This window comes from Ovis aries, chromosome 2 (assembly GCF_016772045.2).
Source record: "Ovis aries strain OAR_USU_Benz2616 breed Rambouillet chromosome 2, ARS-UI_Ramb_v3.0, whole genome shotgun sequence".
NCBI lineage: Eukaryota > Metazoa > Chordata > Mammalia > Artiodactyla > Bovidae > Ovis > Ovis aries.
In genome coordinates, this window is record NC_056055.1 from 161,073,844 (window position 1) to 161,091,393 (window position 17,550).

General features: G+C 37.2%; 1 protein-coding gene across 50 annotated transcripts in view; it reads right to left on the reverse strand.

Moving 5' to 3' along the window:
* Positions 1 to 17,550, reverse strand: part of MBD5 (methyl-CpG binding domain protein 5) — a 479,551-nt gene that overhangs the window by 21,096 nt on the left and 440,905 nt on the right. For 32 of the 50 annotated variants that reach the window (XR_009599347.1, XM_060410010.1, XM_060410008.1 and 29 more), the window contains 3 exons: positions 10,852 to 11,877; positions 9,057 to 9,265; positions 3,555 to 4,763 (listed from right to left, as the gene is read on the reverse strand). Coding sequence is in view for 48 of the 50 variants with exons in the window: in XM_060410010.1 (XP_060265993.1) it covers positions 3,555 to 4,763; positions 9,057 to 9,265; positions 10,852 to 11,877 (2,444 nt within the window). In the remaining 2 variants the exon portion in view is untranslated. The remainder of the gene's footprint in view (positions 1 to 3,554; positions 4,764 to 9,056; positions 9,266 to 10,851; positions 11,878 to 17,550) is intronic. The other 18 variants (XR_009599348.1, XM_060410028.1, XM_060410025.1 and 15 more) reach the window with 2 other exon arrangements.

Here is a 17,550-nt window from a genome sequence, read left to right on the forward strand (position 1 = left end):
GTATTTAACATCATTTTGAGTAGGAATTAATATTCCCACTTGAGGAGCTCTGGAAATTAATACACCCACTCAGAACCATTTAGGTAACTGACAGAGCTGTTTTTAAGCTCACATCAGAATGCCCGAAGCCCTTTCTCTCTAGTCTCCTCTGCTGTGTTCACACGGTATTTGATAGTTAGAAATCCTACCTCCTAGAAAGTAATCTTGGAAACTGCAGGATATTTCTAATGCACTATTAGCAATTCTACTACATTTAACACCCCACTGAAGATTTAAAAGTGTCTTTTTAAATCATAAACTGCCCGAGTCATTTGCACTCATGACAAACAGTTAGCTAAAGTATCAGGTTATGGACAACTTGGAGATCTCAGTCCCTGCTCCATTCACAGCCCTGACCTATCAGTCCAGAGACATGAGAGGTGTCCAGCTTATTCTGAATTAGTTACCTGTAATCACGGTAATTATATTTTTTTCTAGTTTTTGTTGTTCAGTTGCTCAGTCGTGACTCTTTGTGACCTGTGTTGGACTGCAGCATGCTAGGCTTTCCTGTCCTTCACTATGTCCCGGAGTTTGCTGAACCTCATGTCCATTGAGTTGGTGATGCCATCCAACCATCTCACCCTCTGTTGCCCCCTTCTCCTCCTGCCCTCAATCTTTCCCAGATTTTTTCTTCTCTGCCTCCAAAAAGAATTTGAAGTGACTTGTTGAGAACAAAGATACTAACAAAAAATAAATGATAGGTTTGTGAGATATAGGGAGTGGGAGGAGATAATAAACCTGTTCTAAAATTTGAATTAACATAGATGGTATCTGGTAAGGTCTGACAGTATCTTGGATTAATTTACTCAGGTGAACATAGAAATACTAGTATGAAAAATGAAGAGGCTAAAAAGGTTTTAAATGATTATGTGTAAGAAAATTTTTCTGCAAACCGTTTCTTCTGAGATACTACAGAGAGAATTAATGGGGAAAATGGTCCACATTCCACATCAGCAAGATGGAATTAATAAGATTTTACTATAATAAACAAATTGTTCATGAAGTCAGTCTCTGTCTTTCTCTCTTGACTTTATTAAAATGTCAGGCACTGCCACAGTATATGGAAGAAAACCTAATGTACTGCTTACCTTTTTAAAAGCAGAAGTCTAGTTATAAATGCACAAGGCTTTACGTATCCGACATTGTGAGAACTAAGAGGTTCAATGTAAATGAAATTTTCATCATAACTGGTTCACAGTTTTAAACCAATTTTAATGTAAAATATGTTTTACAGGAAATCTTTTCAGACAGATCATGCTTTGTCTTACACAGGTATTAACCACAGTTTAATCTTTTCTAGATGAACCAGGATTACCAAGACATCAGGCAAAGGATATTTAGCTGAAGTCAGAGAGACCTGTTTTTGAAATTTCACTTTTTCTAGTGTTATAAATTGAGAACGGTGTTTGACTAGCTGGGCATCATTAATAAGGAGGACCTTCCTTTGTTTTGCGAACTATAGGAGAAAAAAAGGGGTTGTGAAGTAGCACTTTGCTTTTTTATGTGCAAAAGTGAGCTGTCCTGAGAAGACCAGAGATATTTTAAAATGTTAAGTGCCCTAGAGCTTTTAAGACTGATATACTTTGCTTTTTCATGACAGGTAAATATCTCATGTGTTATCATTAATATTTCATTATAAATTTTTAGCTTTTCACCTCTAAATGTATGCTTTCAATTACTTTCTCTGATTTACTAAAAGTATTTTTAGTGTATCTTTTTATCAAGATTTTGATATCAAAGTTATAAGAATGCAAAATTACAATGTCAGCCAATGGGTGAGGGGATATTTGAATTTATATAAACAATTCTATGCTCGCTGTTAGGACTTAATCTATTGTCAATAACAAGGAAAAAGGATCTGGATTTTGTGAAAAACTTTTATTTTATAGTGATTGAAAACCAGCTGATTATTCAAATAAAGTAAAAAAAAAATGTTTCTTGGACTCTTAGACAATGACTTTTTTTTTTCAGGTGCATCTCCCTAAACATCAGTGAGGAGTTCAATCCCAGGAGTTTGCTAACACAGACTAAGCAGAAGATTAGGATCATGGTTTAAAGTGAAATGTGTTAAAAGTGCATACCTTTATTCTCCTGAGGACATAAAAAGATATTTAGACAAGGCTTGTAGGACAGGAAGAATGCTTCCAGGGAAGGGAAGCCGTAATCTTTTTGTTAGTTAAGCTTTTTTTTTTTTGGATAAAGTGGCACATAAAAAAGACTTGGTTTTATTTGCACAGATTATAAAACAGTTCAATGTCTATATCTTATATTTGTAGCAATTCCATTTATATAATAAAAGCCCAATTTTGCTGTTTCTAATTATTTCTTGAATAAACTGTCAAAAATATTTAGGTTTGTCAACCCAAAGAATGTTTGTCTGGTCTTGGAGAGATTAGAGAGTAAAATGTTTTATGAATAGGAATGTGGAATTCATTTTCTTATCAAAGGTAGAAACATTATGCTGAAAGTGTATCCTGACAAGTATATATTAGGCATTATAAGCGATGGTTTTAAGGACCTCCTGGTCATTTGGAGAAAGACAATCCTTTTATTGTGCTGGCAAAATGCTTTTGGTTTCCTTTGCCATTAAACCTAAATGCCAGTGGAGGTTTGAACAGAGTTGAAATAGCTTTACATAATATAATCTTTAAGAGAATAATACATACCTGTAAAAGGAATTTTATTTCCTAAGGAGATGAAAAATTACATGTTTCTTCATCCTATGTAGGCAATGTGCATTATTTTCATCTCCTGCTCAGATATAAATTTTTCTATCTACTTTGAACATTCTGCATATTTCTTGCCTAGGGAGTCAATTCTACCAATTGTGGGGAAGGGGAAAGCTCAGAAGACCCTTACTAATTTCTTCTAAATTGAATGGTAGTTTCATGGAGAAGTTTTCATTTAATTTATGTGATCAGATTGTGTTAAGGAGAACCAGACTATGGGGTTAAACAGTTCCATATGTTTCAAAGACCCAGAACTTTTCCTGAAAGGAGACACCATTCTAAACTCAGATGTTACCCCCTGCTTCCAGAAATGGCTGCAACTACACCCCAGTTTTAGCTTCTCCCCAATTTTGTGTATCACACATCAGCACATGGGAGAGTTCCAATCCCCTGGCGCTTTCTGCCGCCTGGGAGGACCCCTGCCACATTGCTGGGTTCCAACAACTGCCAGATTTTTCTCCCCCCATCATTGTTACTTGCCTTCATTCTCTGTATGAATGAAGAACTAGGCACATGCAAGGAAGAAAGGCCAAGTTAACCAAATTCTGGAAATCTGGTTCCTGGGTCAGAGCCATGCTGAACCCTAATGTGATCTACAAATGCTTTACAACTCACCCCTTGATGATATGACATTTTGGTGACTACAACCATCCCCTCTTCACTTTATGCTCCAGAAGTCTGTGAGACCTCAATGAGTCATGAAGAATCCAAAGTGATGATAACAGAAAATAAGAACTGACATCTGAACAAAGGTTAGTATTTGACAATGGATAAAGATTGGTATACCTTCCCTTCCTCGGGGCTTTGTTGACAAGAACTGTGAACGTCGTCTTCTCTGACTAATTTTCCAGGCCAGGAAGTCAGTCCTTTGATTTGGCCCCAGACCAAGTCGCCAACGTTGAACGTCCTTGGCCTATAAGGGATCAATTCATTTGAAGAGGGGGAGTCTGGGTTCCTTAGGTCATCTTCACTACTAATGCTTTTAGCGTCTGAAGGGCTAGGTACACACCCGTTAATGTTTTTGGCATTAAAGTCTCCATTGTAATGGATGTAGTCTTTGACCAGAGAACTCTCCAAACTATTGGAGGAGCTTGGAGATTGCTCCTCTAGGACAAAGTCTTGCTTTGTGGTACTCAGCAGCTCTCCAAAGCCCCGACTCTGCCGAGATCTGTTCCCGTTAATGTGTGCGCATCTTTCCACAGTGTTCTCTAGTCTCTCCTTAAAACTCATCATAGTTCTTTTGTAGTTATTATACCTGAAATTCTCCTCCAAAATCTTATCCCCTTGACAGTTTCTTGGTGGTAACAGTATTGGGTGCTGTTCCCCAGGCAGAAATGGCAGTGTAGAGACATTGTTGGGCCTTTCGTGACAAGGACTATTGTGGATGTGGCCTGGATGATCTAAAAATTCCTCACACTTCCACCTGTTTCGCTCCCCTCCAGGGCTTTGCTCCCCATCCCACTGTTTTTTAGATGTGTGGCAACCTGCTGACTTGAAATATTCAAAGCCATCTCCTTCGCTGGAGTTCTTCCCGTGGTCCAGACTGCTGGGGAGCCGAGCCCCTCTCGCACTCCTCAGCCGCCCATCGTGATCCACACTGCCCATGTTTCGTCCATGAATGACTGCACTGACAGCACTGGGGAGACTTAATGGGTCACCAATGGAAGCAGTGAAGGCACTCATGGCACTCAGAGCTGGAATGGGGCTGATCTGAGTTGTACTGTTGACAGCAGTGGTGATGACAACCTGCATTCCTTTGCTGGCTGCATCCACGACTGCTTTGTAAATAGCATCTACGGAAGCATCGCCTTGGCCCCCCACGATGAGGCCATCCTTCATCTGCTGACCTAGAGATGGGTCAATCCGTGACTGCAACTCACAAGAGGTGTCTTGGAAAGGTGGAAGTGTAGTGTTTGGATTTTCGGGAAGTGCTGTGAGCCCCGGCTGAGTGCTTATTCTTTTGTTTAGGAGAGCTGCATCTTCCTGCATTCTCACCTTAAAGAAATAGACAGGAAGTAGTGAGACATAGAGAGAGGAAAAAAAAAATTCAAGTCCTTAAAGAGAAAGACTGTAATTCTAAGATTTACCGGAAGACCAATGACTATAACAAGGAAGGCCATATAAAGAAAGAATAAGACTCAAAAATGAAATAGAAGTCACTGTATAGAAAGACATGTCTTGATTATACTTGGGTACATTTCTTTGATTGGAATCATGTAACATATTAAAAACAAATCCTATTACTAAACATTCTCTAGAAAAATTACAGTTGAGGTGGTTGGACACAAAAGGTTTCCAGGCGATGATTCCATGTTTTTAGTGTCACTACAGGTTTTCAACTTGGAATTCAAAGAGAGAAACAAGCCTGTCACCAGCATTGCTCACATTAAAAAGCGAAACAGGTTTAAAAATGATCTCTAACTCATTGATATTTCTACTGAATTAAGTGAAATATAAAACAAAAAAATACATATATATACACCCCTCTCTTAACAATGAAACTATTTCTGTTGAGTTGTGCTCAGTCATGTCTGACTCTCTGTGACCCCACAGAGTGTATCCTGCCAGGCTCCTCTGTCTATGGGATTTCCCAGGCAAGAATACTAGACTTGGTTACCACTTCTTACTCCAGAGGATCTTTCTGACCCAGGGATCGAACCCGTGACCCTTGCATTTCCTGCATTGACAGGAGGATTCTTTACCACCAGTACCACCGGGGAAGTCCCCAAACTATTTCTGAGATGACACTGAATTTTTGAAGTCTTTTGATAGGGTAGTAACATCAGCTCTTCAACCTTACTCGGTCACTGCCTGAGGGACATTCCCATGCTGTCAACAGTGACAACAGTGACCTCGGAGGTGATGCTTCATTGGGAAGAGGTGATAGGAGGAAATGGCCAGTGAAGAGCATCAGTGCTCATCATGGGAATGATGAGTGCACGTTGAAAAAGTCCACAGGTTATTCTAGTTTCACCAACCCCAGCTAAGAATTGCTCTCCAGAACCTTGATACTTTGGATTTCCCATCCCCCCACCCCCTGCTTCACTGACCCACGATCACTCACTTCCTGTCTTTACATCTTTTCCTGCTAAACCAGAACCTGGGATCCGTCAGCAACATAACTACTTTCCTGCCATTCTCCCCTTATATACACCTACCAGATAAAAATCTCAATCTTGGGTCAATTTAGCTCCCTGCCTTCTGTATCTATATGCACAGTGAGGATGCTGAGTATCTATCCATAGGAACTTATGGCTTCCAATCTCAGCTGGGGGTTTGTATTCCCATCAATCCTATGATCCTCTGGTTAGGTATCACTCTCCGTCACAACTATTCAGATTTTATCCACTTCCTCAAGCCAGCTGCTATGCTATTTCCCACATTACTCTTAGTATTTGACCCTACTTAACAGAGACATTACTTTGCCAGCAAAGGTCCGTCTAGTCAAGGCTATGGTTTTTCCAGTGGTCATGTATGGATGTGAGAGTTGGACTGTGAAGAAAGCTGAGCGCCGAAGAATTGATGCTTTTGAACTGTGGTGTTGGAGAAGACTCAAGAGTCCCTTGGACTGCAAGGAGATCCAACCAGTCCATTCTAAAGGAGATCAGTCCTGGGTGTTCTTTGGAAGGACTGATGCTAAAGCTGAAACTCCAGTACTCTGGCCACCTCATGAGAAGAGTTGACTCATTGGAAAAGACTCTGATGCTGGGAGGGATTGGGGGCAGGAGGAAAAGGGGACAACAGAGGATGAGATGGCTGGATGGCATCACTGACTCGATGGATGTGAGTCTGAGTGAGCTCTGGGAGTTGGTGATGGACAGGGAGGCCTGGCGTGCTGCGATTCATGGGGTCGCAAAGAGTTGGACATGACTGAGCGACTGAACTGAACTGAACTCAACAGAGATAATCAAGTTTATAGGTTAGGAATTCTCATTATTTTTATACTCAGCTGCTCCCTGCCTTCTGGCAGCACACAGTTCCCTGCAACAATGTGTCCCTGATCCTGTCCTGCTTCCCAGTGTAAGAGGGGCTCCCTCTGCTCTCTCAGAGTAAGTCCTCTGTTTATACTCTGGATACCAAGCCTTTCCTCAGGGATCTTGCCTTATCTATTACCCCTTCTCTTCTTTATGTTCAATCTCTTCTACTTTTTATTTTTGGTCTCTTTTCTTTAGCATTCAACTATACGCATGGCTTCCATATTTTATCAATGAAAGTTTGCATTCAACCTATGCCTGCCTTGGGGCACTATTTTATTTCTGTTATGTTCTTTGTAGTTAGGTTTTAAAAAGTTTTTAAAAGAGTAATCCAAACTCTAATTTATTTTTCATTCTTCCATCCATTGCAATCTGGCTCCTGCTCCCACAACTCTGCAAAAACTGCATTCTACCAAGCTACTGATGTTCTAACTGCTAAATTTAATGGATTCCCTTCAGGCTTTACCTACTTATTTACTCAGTGGCATGGTTGAGAGCTTATTCTTCCCTTCTAAATTATTTTATTATATGAGTATTTTTTCATTGTCCAAAAGAGAAAAGCTTCCTTCATCACTTTCCCACCCAAATCTATACTTTTGTATCCCACTCTGATTCCATTTCTTTCTCAAAAGTGATCAGTGTTCGAATACATCCTCATAGACTTGTTATTAATGCCTTAAGTGTGCAGATATATATCTAGTTTCCCTTCTTTCTTTCACACCTTCCTTTCCCCTTGCCTCATTTCTTTTTTTCTTATAAGTTGTATTATATTTTAGTACTGTTCTATAATACAACAGTGTTGGAGTTCTGTAATCTTGTGGGTCTTTCTATATCAGATTATATAAACCTACCTAATCTTCGAAACTACTAGATAGATGAAGATAGCAAAACATACTCAGTATTTAACTATTTTCCTACTGATGGTTGCTTAAGAGGGTAACATGATCAGTTTCTAATTTTTGACACCACAAATCAAACTGCAACAAAACATTGTAGATTGTGCCTTGACTTCTCCTAAATATAAAGTTGAACTTGTGGGTCAAAGGACAGACACATATATGTGTGTGTGTGTGTGTGTGTGTGTGTGTGTGTGTATAAAATTGATAAACTATCAATCACCCTCTAAAAGGACTATGTCAGCATATAATCAGACCAACAATAATATCTGAAAGAATCCAGTTCCCCACTCCTCTGTTAGCAAAGGATATCATCTATCTGATGGACAGAGTAATGTTGTAATTTGTATAATTCTGATTATTCATGTTTATTAGTAATTATTATTTAATTTTCTGAAATGTCTGTTCATTTCTATTGCTCATTTTTCTAATTGATTCTCTTTTCTTCCTAATTTGTAGGAGCTCTTAAAATATTATGAACGGCAATTACTTGCTATTATTATGCATGTATTAGGTTGGCCAAAAGTTCGTTTCAATGTGGCCAATGAACAAACTTTCTGGCCAATCCAGTAACTTCTGCCAGGTTGCCACCTGTCTTCAACTTTGTTTAGAATATCTTTAATCGTACAGATTTGAAGTTTTAAGTATTCAACTCTGTTACTCTTTTCTTTTTGACTCCTTGGTTTTGTGCCTTGCTGAAAGAGTCTTTTCTACCCTAAGATTATTTTAAAATCTTCGGTATTTTTTTCATGTATTTATTTAATATTCCTCTTTCCATCCAGCTCCTTAATCTATCAAGAATTTATTTGTTTTTAGAACTAAAAGAAGACCAAGTGGTTGAAGCCAGGGAGAGAGTGGTGTGAGCTGGTGCTGGAGAGTGAGGCAGGGTAAACACGTTAGTTCAGTTCAGTTCAGTCGCTCAGTCGTGTTTAATCATGGGAGCAATGTTGTTTAGCTGCTAAGTTGTATCCAACTCTTTTTGCGACCTCATGGGCTATAGCCCACCAGGCTCCTCTGTCCATGGGATTTCCTGCAAGAATACAGGAGTGGGTTGCCATTTCCTTTTCCAGGGTATCTTGTTGACCCAGGGATGGAACCCCAGTCTCCTGAATTGGTAGGTGGATTCTTTACCACTGAGTCACCAGGGAAGCCCTGGGAGCAATGGGAAACCACAAAAGAGTTTAAGAAGGTAACATGATCAGTTTTTAACAACTTCTAAAGGACTACTGAGATGCTTCAGACAAAATAAAATGCTTCAAACAAAAACACTGAAACGTTAACAACATTCATTACTGAGGAATAATTGTAAATAGAGGTGAAAAGGTACATAATCACCTTCTTTTGTCTGTTTCTTCCAATTAAGCAAAATAAGTAGTAAACATTGTTTTCTACTAAAGTAACCCAGGAAAGGAGAGTACCTGGAAGTTCTGAAAGAGACAAGCCATGGGGTTATTGTTAGCTGGGCAAGGAATTGTGGACTGTCCTTGAAATGCTTGGAGATTCTGGTACCCCTGAAGAAGTTGCTGCTGCTGCTGATTTGGAGGAAACATCTGATTGTTGTTTAACAGCGACTGTAGATGAGTCAGTTGATGGTTATTCAAAGTACTGTTTATTGAGGGCATGTCACCTATAGTATGAAAAATATAAAATATAAGTCAATGTGATTCTTTGGAGGTCTTATGCCTATCTTTCTTGAGGATTTCTTAAAAAACTAAAAACTAGACTTACATGGTAACTCTTTTCTCTTTTTCTCTTCAAAGTCTTACTAAGTGGTAAGAAAGACTAATTTTATTATTTATCTTTCATTATTAGTGTCTTGATTTCATATCATGGAGAGACTAGTTAGTCTTTGGTCTATCCGTTAGCCAATCCTTATATATTGATCTTCAGTGTCATAGAATTCCTTGAAGCCATTTTTGTTAAAGCAACCACAATTAAAGGTTAAAATTAGCCCTAAATGCTTTAGCAATCATAAGATAGTTAAAATATGTGGGCCTGACCAGGCCTGGTTACAAAACTTAGTTCTCAAACCATAATAATAACTACCACCAAATCAAATTAAATTTGGTTTAGAAATATGTATTAATATGTATTTTGTCTTTGTTTTAATATATATTTTGTTTCTACATAAAATATGTATTTGGTATTTTGGTTACCTAAAATAAAATTGTAAAGAAAACTATTAATATAGAAAATCCACTGTCATAGTCATAAGAAATAAATGTTATATAATCAGATAGGATAGTTAATACCAAAGTTACATTCAAAATTCAAAATTAACTTGTTTTGAAATTACATTGACTTTATTTTGAGGATAATGTCATAGAAATTGTCCTATGACTTGAAATCTGTAGTGCTTTTTAGGTTCTTTACTACACTATTTTGATTGCCAAATAGGACTAATTAAAGTGTTCTATAAAAGTACTTATGAAAACTAGAAACATATTATTTTTTTAGCTATTGAAGATGCTCTAGACAATATCATGTACATTTGCCTATGTTTCCAGACTTTATGGGCACCATCTCTATACTACAATTACCTGCATCAAACAGCTGAATATACTTGACATGATTTTATTAATTTTTTGAGATAAGATAATCTACATAAAGGATTTTGTTTTTAAGCCACAAAGTTCTAAAGAATAATACTGTTTGAGAAAACCGAGCAGTAGCTATTTGTTTCCTTGAACTTGGGCAAGCATTAACTTTGAATGTTTTTATGCCTTGTTTCTTATTTTGCTGGATAAGCTAGTTTCATTAATTTAGGGATCACCTGGAAAAGCACTTCCTCATACTGTTTTCATCCACAGTGCAGCTGCTCATACTAACCCTGTGATGCCACATCAACTAAAATTCAAATAAATGTTATTTTTAAGGTGTACCTGTGCTTTAATTATTTGAAAAATAAGACACTACTTGGCTTAAGAGAATGATGAGTAGGTTAGGTTTAGGTGGCATCAGAATTAGAAGAGAAGGCAGATTAAAATGACATTTAGTATTTCTAGAATAGGGGAAAAGGAAAAAGTCATTTTCATGTTTGTATAACTATGGTTGTGTGTGGGTGTTATTATATTTAGTTCTTCCTTAAGCAAGCTGTGACATAACAAAAACATTTTTAAAAATAGTGTGACAAAATGGAGGTCTTTTTTAAAGGAGAAAATAGAATTAGAAAAACGTTTCTTTTGTAAAAATTTGTGAAAAAATTTAACTTACCAAGCAGACCTGTCCCCAGTAGAGGGTTAAGTAGCTGTGGCACCACAGAGTTACTGTTGAGTTTAGCTGGACCAGGTGTATTCCCAGCATTATTAGATATATTCAGCAATGTTTCTGCCATTGACACCACTGCTGTCCCACCAAGTGTTGAGACAGTCAGTGCTGCCACTGCTGATGATGTAGTGGTTGTGGTAGTGGTTGCCTGGGAAGAAGTTGCTATGGAAACCTCTGGATGATTAGCGGTGTTGGCCGATGCCGAGTTCAGGACACCTCCCAACAGCTGGGGATTCAAGGCCATTAATCCTGAGGCCCCAGTGACAGCTGGGAGGAAGAGGGGGTTAAAAGTAGTGTCACTGCCTGCAAAGCTTGGTAAAGGGTTCCCCAGGGGATTGGTTAAAAGGGTCTCAGCTCGGCTGTTCTCTGACTGATTGCTTGGCAAATGGTCTGGTGGGGCTGTCATCTGTGTTAATGAGGGTAAGGGGGTATTTTGCTGTTGCAAAAGATCTGAGATGGCCAGATTGAAAGATGGCAGGGGAAGCATGGCAGCTGTGTGGGCTTGGTTCTGAAGCAGGGCTGCTAAGAGTTGAAAGTGAACAGGCTGCAATACCTGCCCATCCATGTCACCGGAGAGAAAAGCTAAAGCAGCGTTTACATTTGGGTTGAGAAAACCTAAAGGGTGGAGGTTGATCTCAGACTTGCCTTCTCCTGCTGAAGGCTGGAGGATATTTAATAGATTCTGGTTTAGGAGATGCTGTTGATTCACTGGCAAAGAGATAGGTAGAGAACTGAGGAGGCTGGGGTTCAAGGGGTGTGGAAGATGGTTGTTTGAAGTGCTGTTGGATGGAAAATGAAGTGCGTGCTCCTGGCCAACAAAAGGAAAATCACTCCCAATGGGCAGCTGACTCTGCAGTAGGTTTCCAGCTGCGGTGGTGACTATGACGCCATCTTGAAGAACAGATGTTGTCTTTGTGATGGCAGGGTGGTTGATGCCAGCTATGGCTATGGAGGAGGATGGTCCTGAACCGCCTGAAAGAAAGGGGAAAAAACCCACTTATTAATTACAGAGGTTAAGGAAGACTTCTCTATAAAAATACATTGAGATACATTTTGATGAATATATTACATGCCATCTTTGTAGAGGCTAACCAGATTAATCGTAATTAGAGATGATCTGACATGGTAATGAAACAAGTTCAACTTCATACTTCTTAATCTACTTTGAACATAAATATGCTGGAGAAGTTTGGCACTTTAAGAAATAGCTGTTCTAACTGTCAAATATCTTGTTTTTCATAGCCGGACAAAGTGAAAATGGGGGAAGCTGTGTGGTAGTCCATTCATTTGGTTAGAAAAAAGTAACAAGGCCTCATTTTTCAAAATATATTTTTACATAAAAAATTATTTTTGGCCTTTATTACTAGTCTTTGGTCTTTATATTACTAGTATTTTCTTTTAAGGGAAAAAACAAATAGAATATGCATGAGAATACAAAACAGAAAATAAAAAGTACCTACGTAGATATAACTATTAATATTTTAGTATATAGTTTTCCAGGCTTTTCCACCTGTATGTACATATTACATATGCAGACACATACACACACATACACACATATATACATATATATGTTACATATATTTTTAACAAAAACAGGATCATATTGTTTTGTAACTTTTCATTTATCAATACATTGTTACTATTCTTTCATGTTAACTATAGATCTATTTTACTAGTATCCATGTATGGATATACCATAATTTATTCAATCCACAGTTGTGGATATTTTGATAGTTTACAATCTTTTACTATTTTAAACAACACTATGATAAACATTCTTATTTACTCATCTTTGCTAATATGCTCAATTGTTTTCTAAGGAAAAATTCTCAAAAGTAGAGTTCCAGGGACAAAAGGTTTATATATTTTTTAAAGCTCTGGATACACGTTGTCAGACTGCCCTCCAGTGTAGCTGATAAATATGCATTCCATTTATATTTCTATAAACAATGTAGGTAGTACTCATTTTTCTCACCAACATTGTGTTTTATCATTATTTTTAAATCTTTGTCATTCTAATAGCATAAAAATACTTTATACTCATGATTCCTTAAAAAGACCAGTCTTCATCCAAATAGTATTCTTAATTGTGAAAATCTTATGTATGCTAAAGATGAAAATTCAAGGAATTTAATAATAAAATTAGAGTTGTGTATCATAATTGTTTTAGTTGTTACCAATCCAAGCTGCACAAAACAAACAAGCCAACAAACCAACCAATGTCTGCGCCCTAACCAAGATCAGTCAAGAACTCATCTCTTGGGGTACAGCCTGGGCAGTAGTATTCTTTGAAATCACCCCTAGTGATCCAGATGTACAAGGAGGGTGTGGGGAGGGTGAGAATCACATTCTGTTGAAAAGGAACCTACAAGCATCTTTTGGAAAATGTCTTACCCTAAAGAAATGCATTGTTTTATAATAATACATACATTTAGCAAATATTAATTATTATAAGCACATACATTTATTAAAGTATTAAACATGTGTATGTTATAATGAACAATACAGTGTTACTGAAAATCTAAAATAATTCAAACATTTTACCGCTGTGCTATGCCATCGCAACAAACTTTATATATGACTATGTTACCACTGAGGCCTTGTCCAAATACACAGAAATGTTTCCATAGTTGTAACAGAAGTACGAATACAATGATATATTTTTCTCATTTTTCTCCTACCAGAATAACGCAAGGGTTTTTCCTTTTTGAAATATAGACTCTATATGAACACTATTAACTATGTAGCATGTGGACTGATCATATTTATTGAACTACCTGATAAAGTTTGGCATTCATATTTTGATTTTTTCATTATTATATATCACATGGGGATGGACATCTTCCTGTATATGAAAGCTTCCTACTTTTGAATTTTTCTAAGGAAAATAATCATTGTGAGCATCAAAGACAGGTAAGTGAAAGGCTTGCAACATGTAAAAGTATACAAATAAAAGGAGCTATCATTGTCATCATTATTGACATTAGTAGCTAAAGTTAGTTGTGATGATGTGGTAACAATAGGAAGTATAAAATCAGCGTATCCAACACATATATCTCTATAGCATGACTTTGCAAGTCTTCTAGCTGTTGTGGTCTACTTTATTTTTTTAAAGCTCTCACTGTTGCATTTAAAGGAGATAAGATGCTGAGGTAGGCATAGAGTATACAAATCTTTAAACATTAATTCAGATCTGTGATAAAAACCAGTAATACCTTAAACGTTTCAGTGCTCCTTAAATCTTGCTGCCATTTCCATAAATAGGTACTTTGGTTTATTTGCATTTGGAAACCACTTTTTTGAACAAGCTAATAAAAACTCTTATTTACTAGTAATCACTATCTATGGCTTTTTCCCCTATCTGCTAAATAATCATGACATATTTAAATATACAGATCACCATTCCTCTAATCACAGTCAAGAGTACATTTCTGAAATAGTCTAGTGTGTATACAAGGCTTTGTAGATGAAGGATTTCCTTAGGGGTTATTACTCTTTTATCTTTATTTTGTGAAACAGAAACATCCATTTTGAGGATTTATGAAAGCAGTCATTTGGGGACATTATTCTAAAAGTTCTCCATCTAAATATTCTTGAGGAATTACAATAAAGAAAATACAGTTATTCTAGGTATATTTTTGCATTACCAAAAAGAAGGTGGTGAGTATCACAAGCTTCTTAAGGGTAATATGTGGATCAAGGCATGTTTTTTATTTTCCCTAGTTTTCAACACACCAATTCAACAATCAAGTATACTCTGCTGAACAAAAGGATAAAAATGATGATACAGAGAAACAACAACAATAACACAACACCCTGCCTATTCTTTCAGGAAAGCAGAATTTAGACAATGTGATAACACACAGATCTACCTGTCTCAAACATTTACTGAGAGCTTATTATGAACCAGGAAATTTTAAAGTTCTTTTCATAAAGTTAATATAACTACAAGGCAATATGCTAGGAACTATAGCAGGTATATAACAACGGGGCAAATGTAAAACTGAAGGTGTTAGGAAAAACTAAGCAATGGTAACCTTTGATCTGGGATTTGAGAGTGGAAAAGAGAGAATGGGCTTCTAAGTGGAAGCAAAATAATTTTAAAAACAGACAAGGAGGTAATAAAGTGTATGGAAGGTAATACAAATCTTATGTATCCTCAAAACAAAGAAATATGACTGAAAATATTGTACACTGCTTTTCTACCCACCCCAGCCCTCTCAACCCTGGTTAAACCTGCTGCCTTAGACAAGCAGTGAAGGTATTTAGTCATCTTTCTAAACCATTAATGGCAAGGATTACTTATTTCCCTCTGTATTTCCAAGACCTAAGAGTCTCTAACACATGGTTGGCACTCAAAAAATGTTGGTTGAATCAATCTATTAAGATTGTAAAACATGCATTCAACTTCTAGAAATCAGATCACTTGCTCTCTGTGTGTGGCAAGTGTGTATATGGACGAGAGAATACCACCCATTTGTAGAGAAAGTGAAAACTGACTCTTGTATTGTGTATTGTGACTCCTGTATTGTGAAAACTGACTCTTTATCTCCTGGTCCAGTGCCAGGAGATAAAGGCTGCTGGAAGGGAGATGGTTGGAAGATGTCAAGTTACTTTAGAAGACTCCCAGCTGGAGAGTTAAAATAATCTTACAGAGGAAGAGGTCCATCCCAAAGTACTCTGAATTCTTATAGTCACTCATTATTGCTTGGGGTCACTGAAAGAGGATCCTGTCAATTTTTATAGCTGGAAGGAAAACTGGAAATTGCTTATTTTTGAACCACTTAATCGTGAATAGGCATTCTCTGGTGAACTTACATCTCTACATAAAATACTATCATCTGCTTAAGCATGTGGGGAAAAATGTTTTCTCAAAGCTGATTTTTTTTGGTGGGAGCAGCTGTTTTGTGCTTACTCTAATGAAGATGGTTTTTTGTTTTTTTTTTTTTTGAGTTTTTTAAAAAGCAAACTATTCACTGAACATTTAGCAGTTAAATAACTAAAAGGCAGCTGGGAGCCTGGAACAAGTTAGCAAGCTGGAGAAGTCCTTTAATTGGGAAGAATTTTTATTTCACACCAGCCAGCGGCACCACAAACTGGCATAACTTCTTTTTCTCATTGTTTCTGTTACTTTTAAAGAAGTAAGAAATTAAGACTGGAAAGCTAACCAAACAAACATCCCTGGTGTGAGATCATATTCCTAGACACCCAATCAGAGATTGAGATAGTCCAGTACAATTAGGAAACAACAGTGGGAGTTCTTCCTGTGGGGCAGATTTTCAGATGTAAAGTGTATTCTTCATATACATGTATAATTTATAATGTGTGTCTGCGTATGAGTGTATATACAGAAATAGCATCAGTCATTTCTTTTTAGGATTTTTTTAAAGGATATTTGTCGTATTACTAAATTTCATCCTTGAGATGTTTCATCTCATTTTTTAAAAATTGCTTTTCAAAAGAAAAGTAGTGTCTACCTCTTTAGATTTTTTTTTCTTCTTTGTCACTAATACTCTGAGAAGTCATTGTTCATATTAGGCTAAACTTTCATAGTTGGCCCTAAGTATTAATACTGTTGCACATTTCTTTGTATGTGCACAGAGAGGGCATAAGGCTCATTCCAACTGACCAACAGGTGTTTTAAAAATATCATTATAATGGGAATTTGCTGTATGACTCAGGGAACTCCAACTGGGGCTCTGTCACAACCTAGAGGGGTGGGAAGGGGTAGGAGGTGGGAGGGAGGTTCAAGAGGGATGGGACCAATGCACCTATGGCTGACTCATGTTGATGTATGGCAGAAACCAACACAATATTGTAAAGCAATTATCTTTCAATTAAAAATAATTTAAAAAATGCCATAACACCAGTTCAGCCTATAGTCCCAATTTTGATAAATATAACTTCATGCTATAAAACTTTTTCTAAATTGGTAAGCCCAAATACTGCTTTTTAGCCACAAAATTCAAGAAACCTAAGAAATAAATCATATAGAAGGTACTCCTTCACTATCTGACCTTTATCATTTGCTTTGGCAAGTGTATTTCAACTGCAAACAGGATCAATGATAATCCTTAATAAAAATGAATGTTTCTAGAGACAGGAGAAAATATCATGCCCTAGTAAGTCTAGTAATATACTTTTCAATCCCATGAAAATAGAAAAAAATCCTATTTAAAGGGTTGATTTAAAAAATTGAAAGATAACTTTTATGAGCAGTCTAGATCTTCCAACATTAGTTTCCCAAGCCTTAGTAATGACATGGTAACATGTATTTACAAAGATATACCAATCTCTGTCTTGTACCTTGGATGTTGATATAAATGCCCAGCATTCCTTTACCAGAAGTAGGCAGGAAGCCCTAGGAACTATGTCTATTTGTTCTTCACCAAAAACCAAAACAATTTAGGAGAAAGAGGCGAGAGTGGGAGTATCGGTGGGAGTATCTCAGAAAATACTCTCTACCGTCAATAAGGCCAACCTCTTAGGGAAGAGGGAAGACCAGTGGAAGGAAGGAATGTAGCCTGTACCTTGGAGTATGAGGTCAGAGTGATGATGACTGGATCAAGGAGGCCATTCTTATGGGGTCAGACAAAATTGTGTGTTTTATTACTGATCATTTCTGCTTCCTTTATTAACACA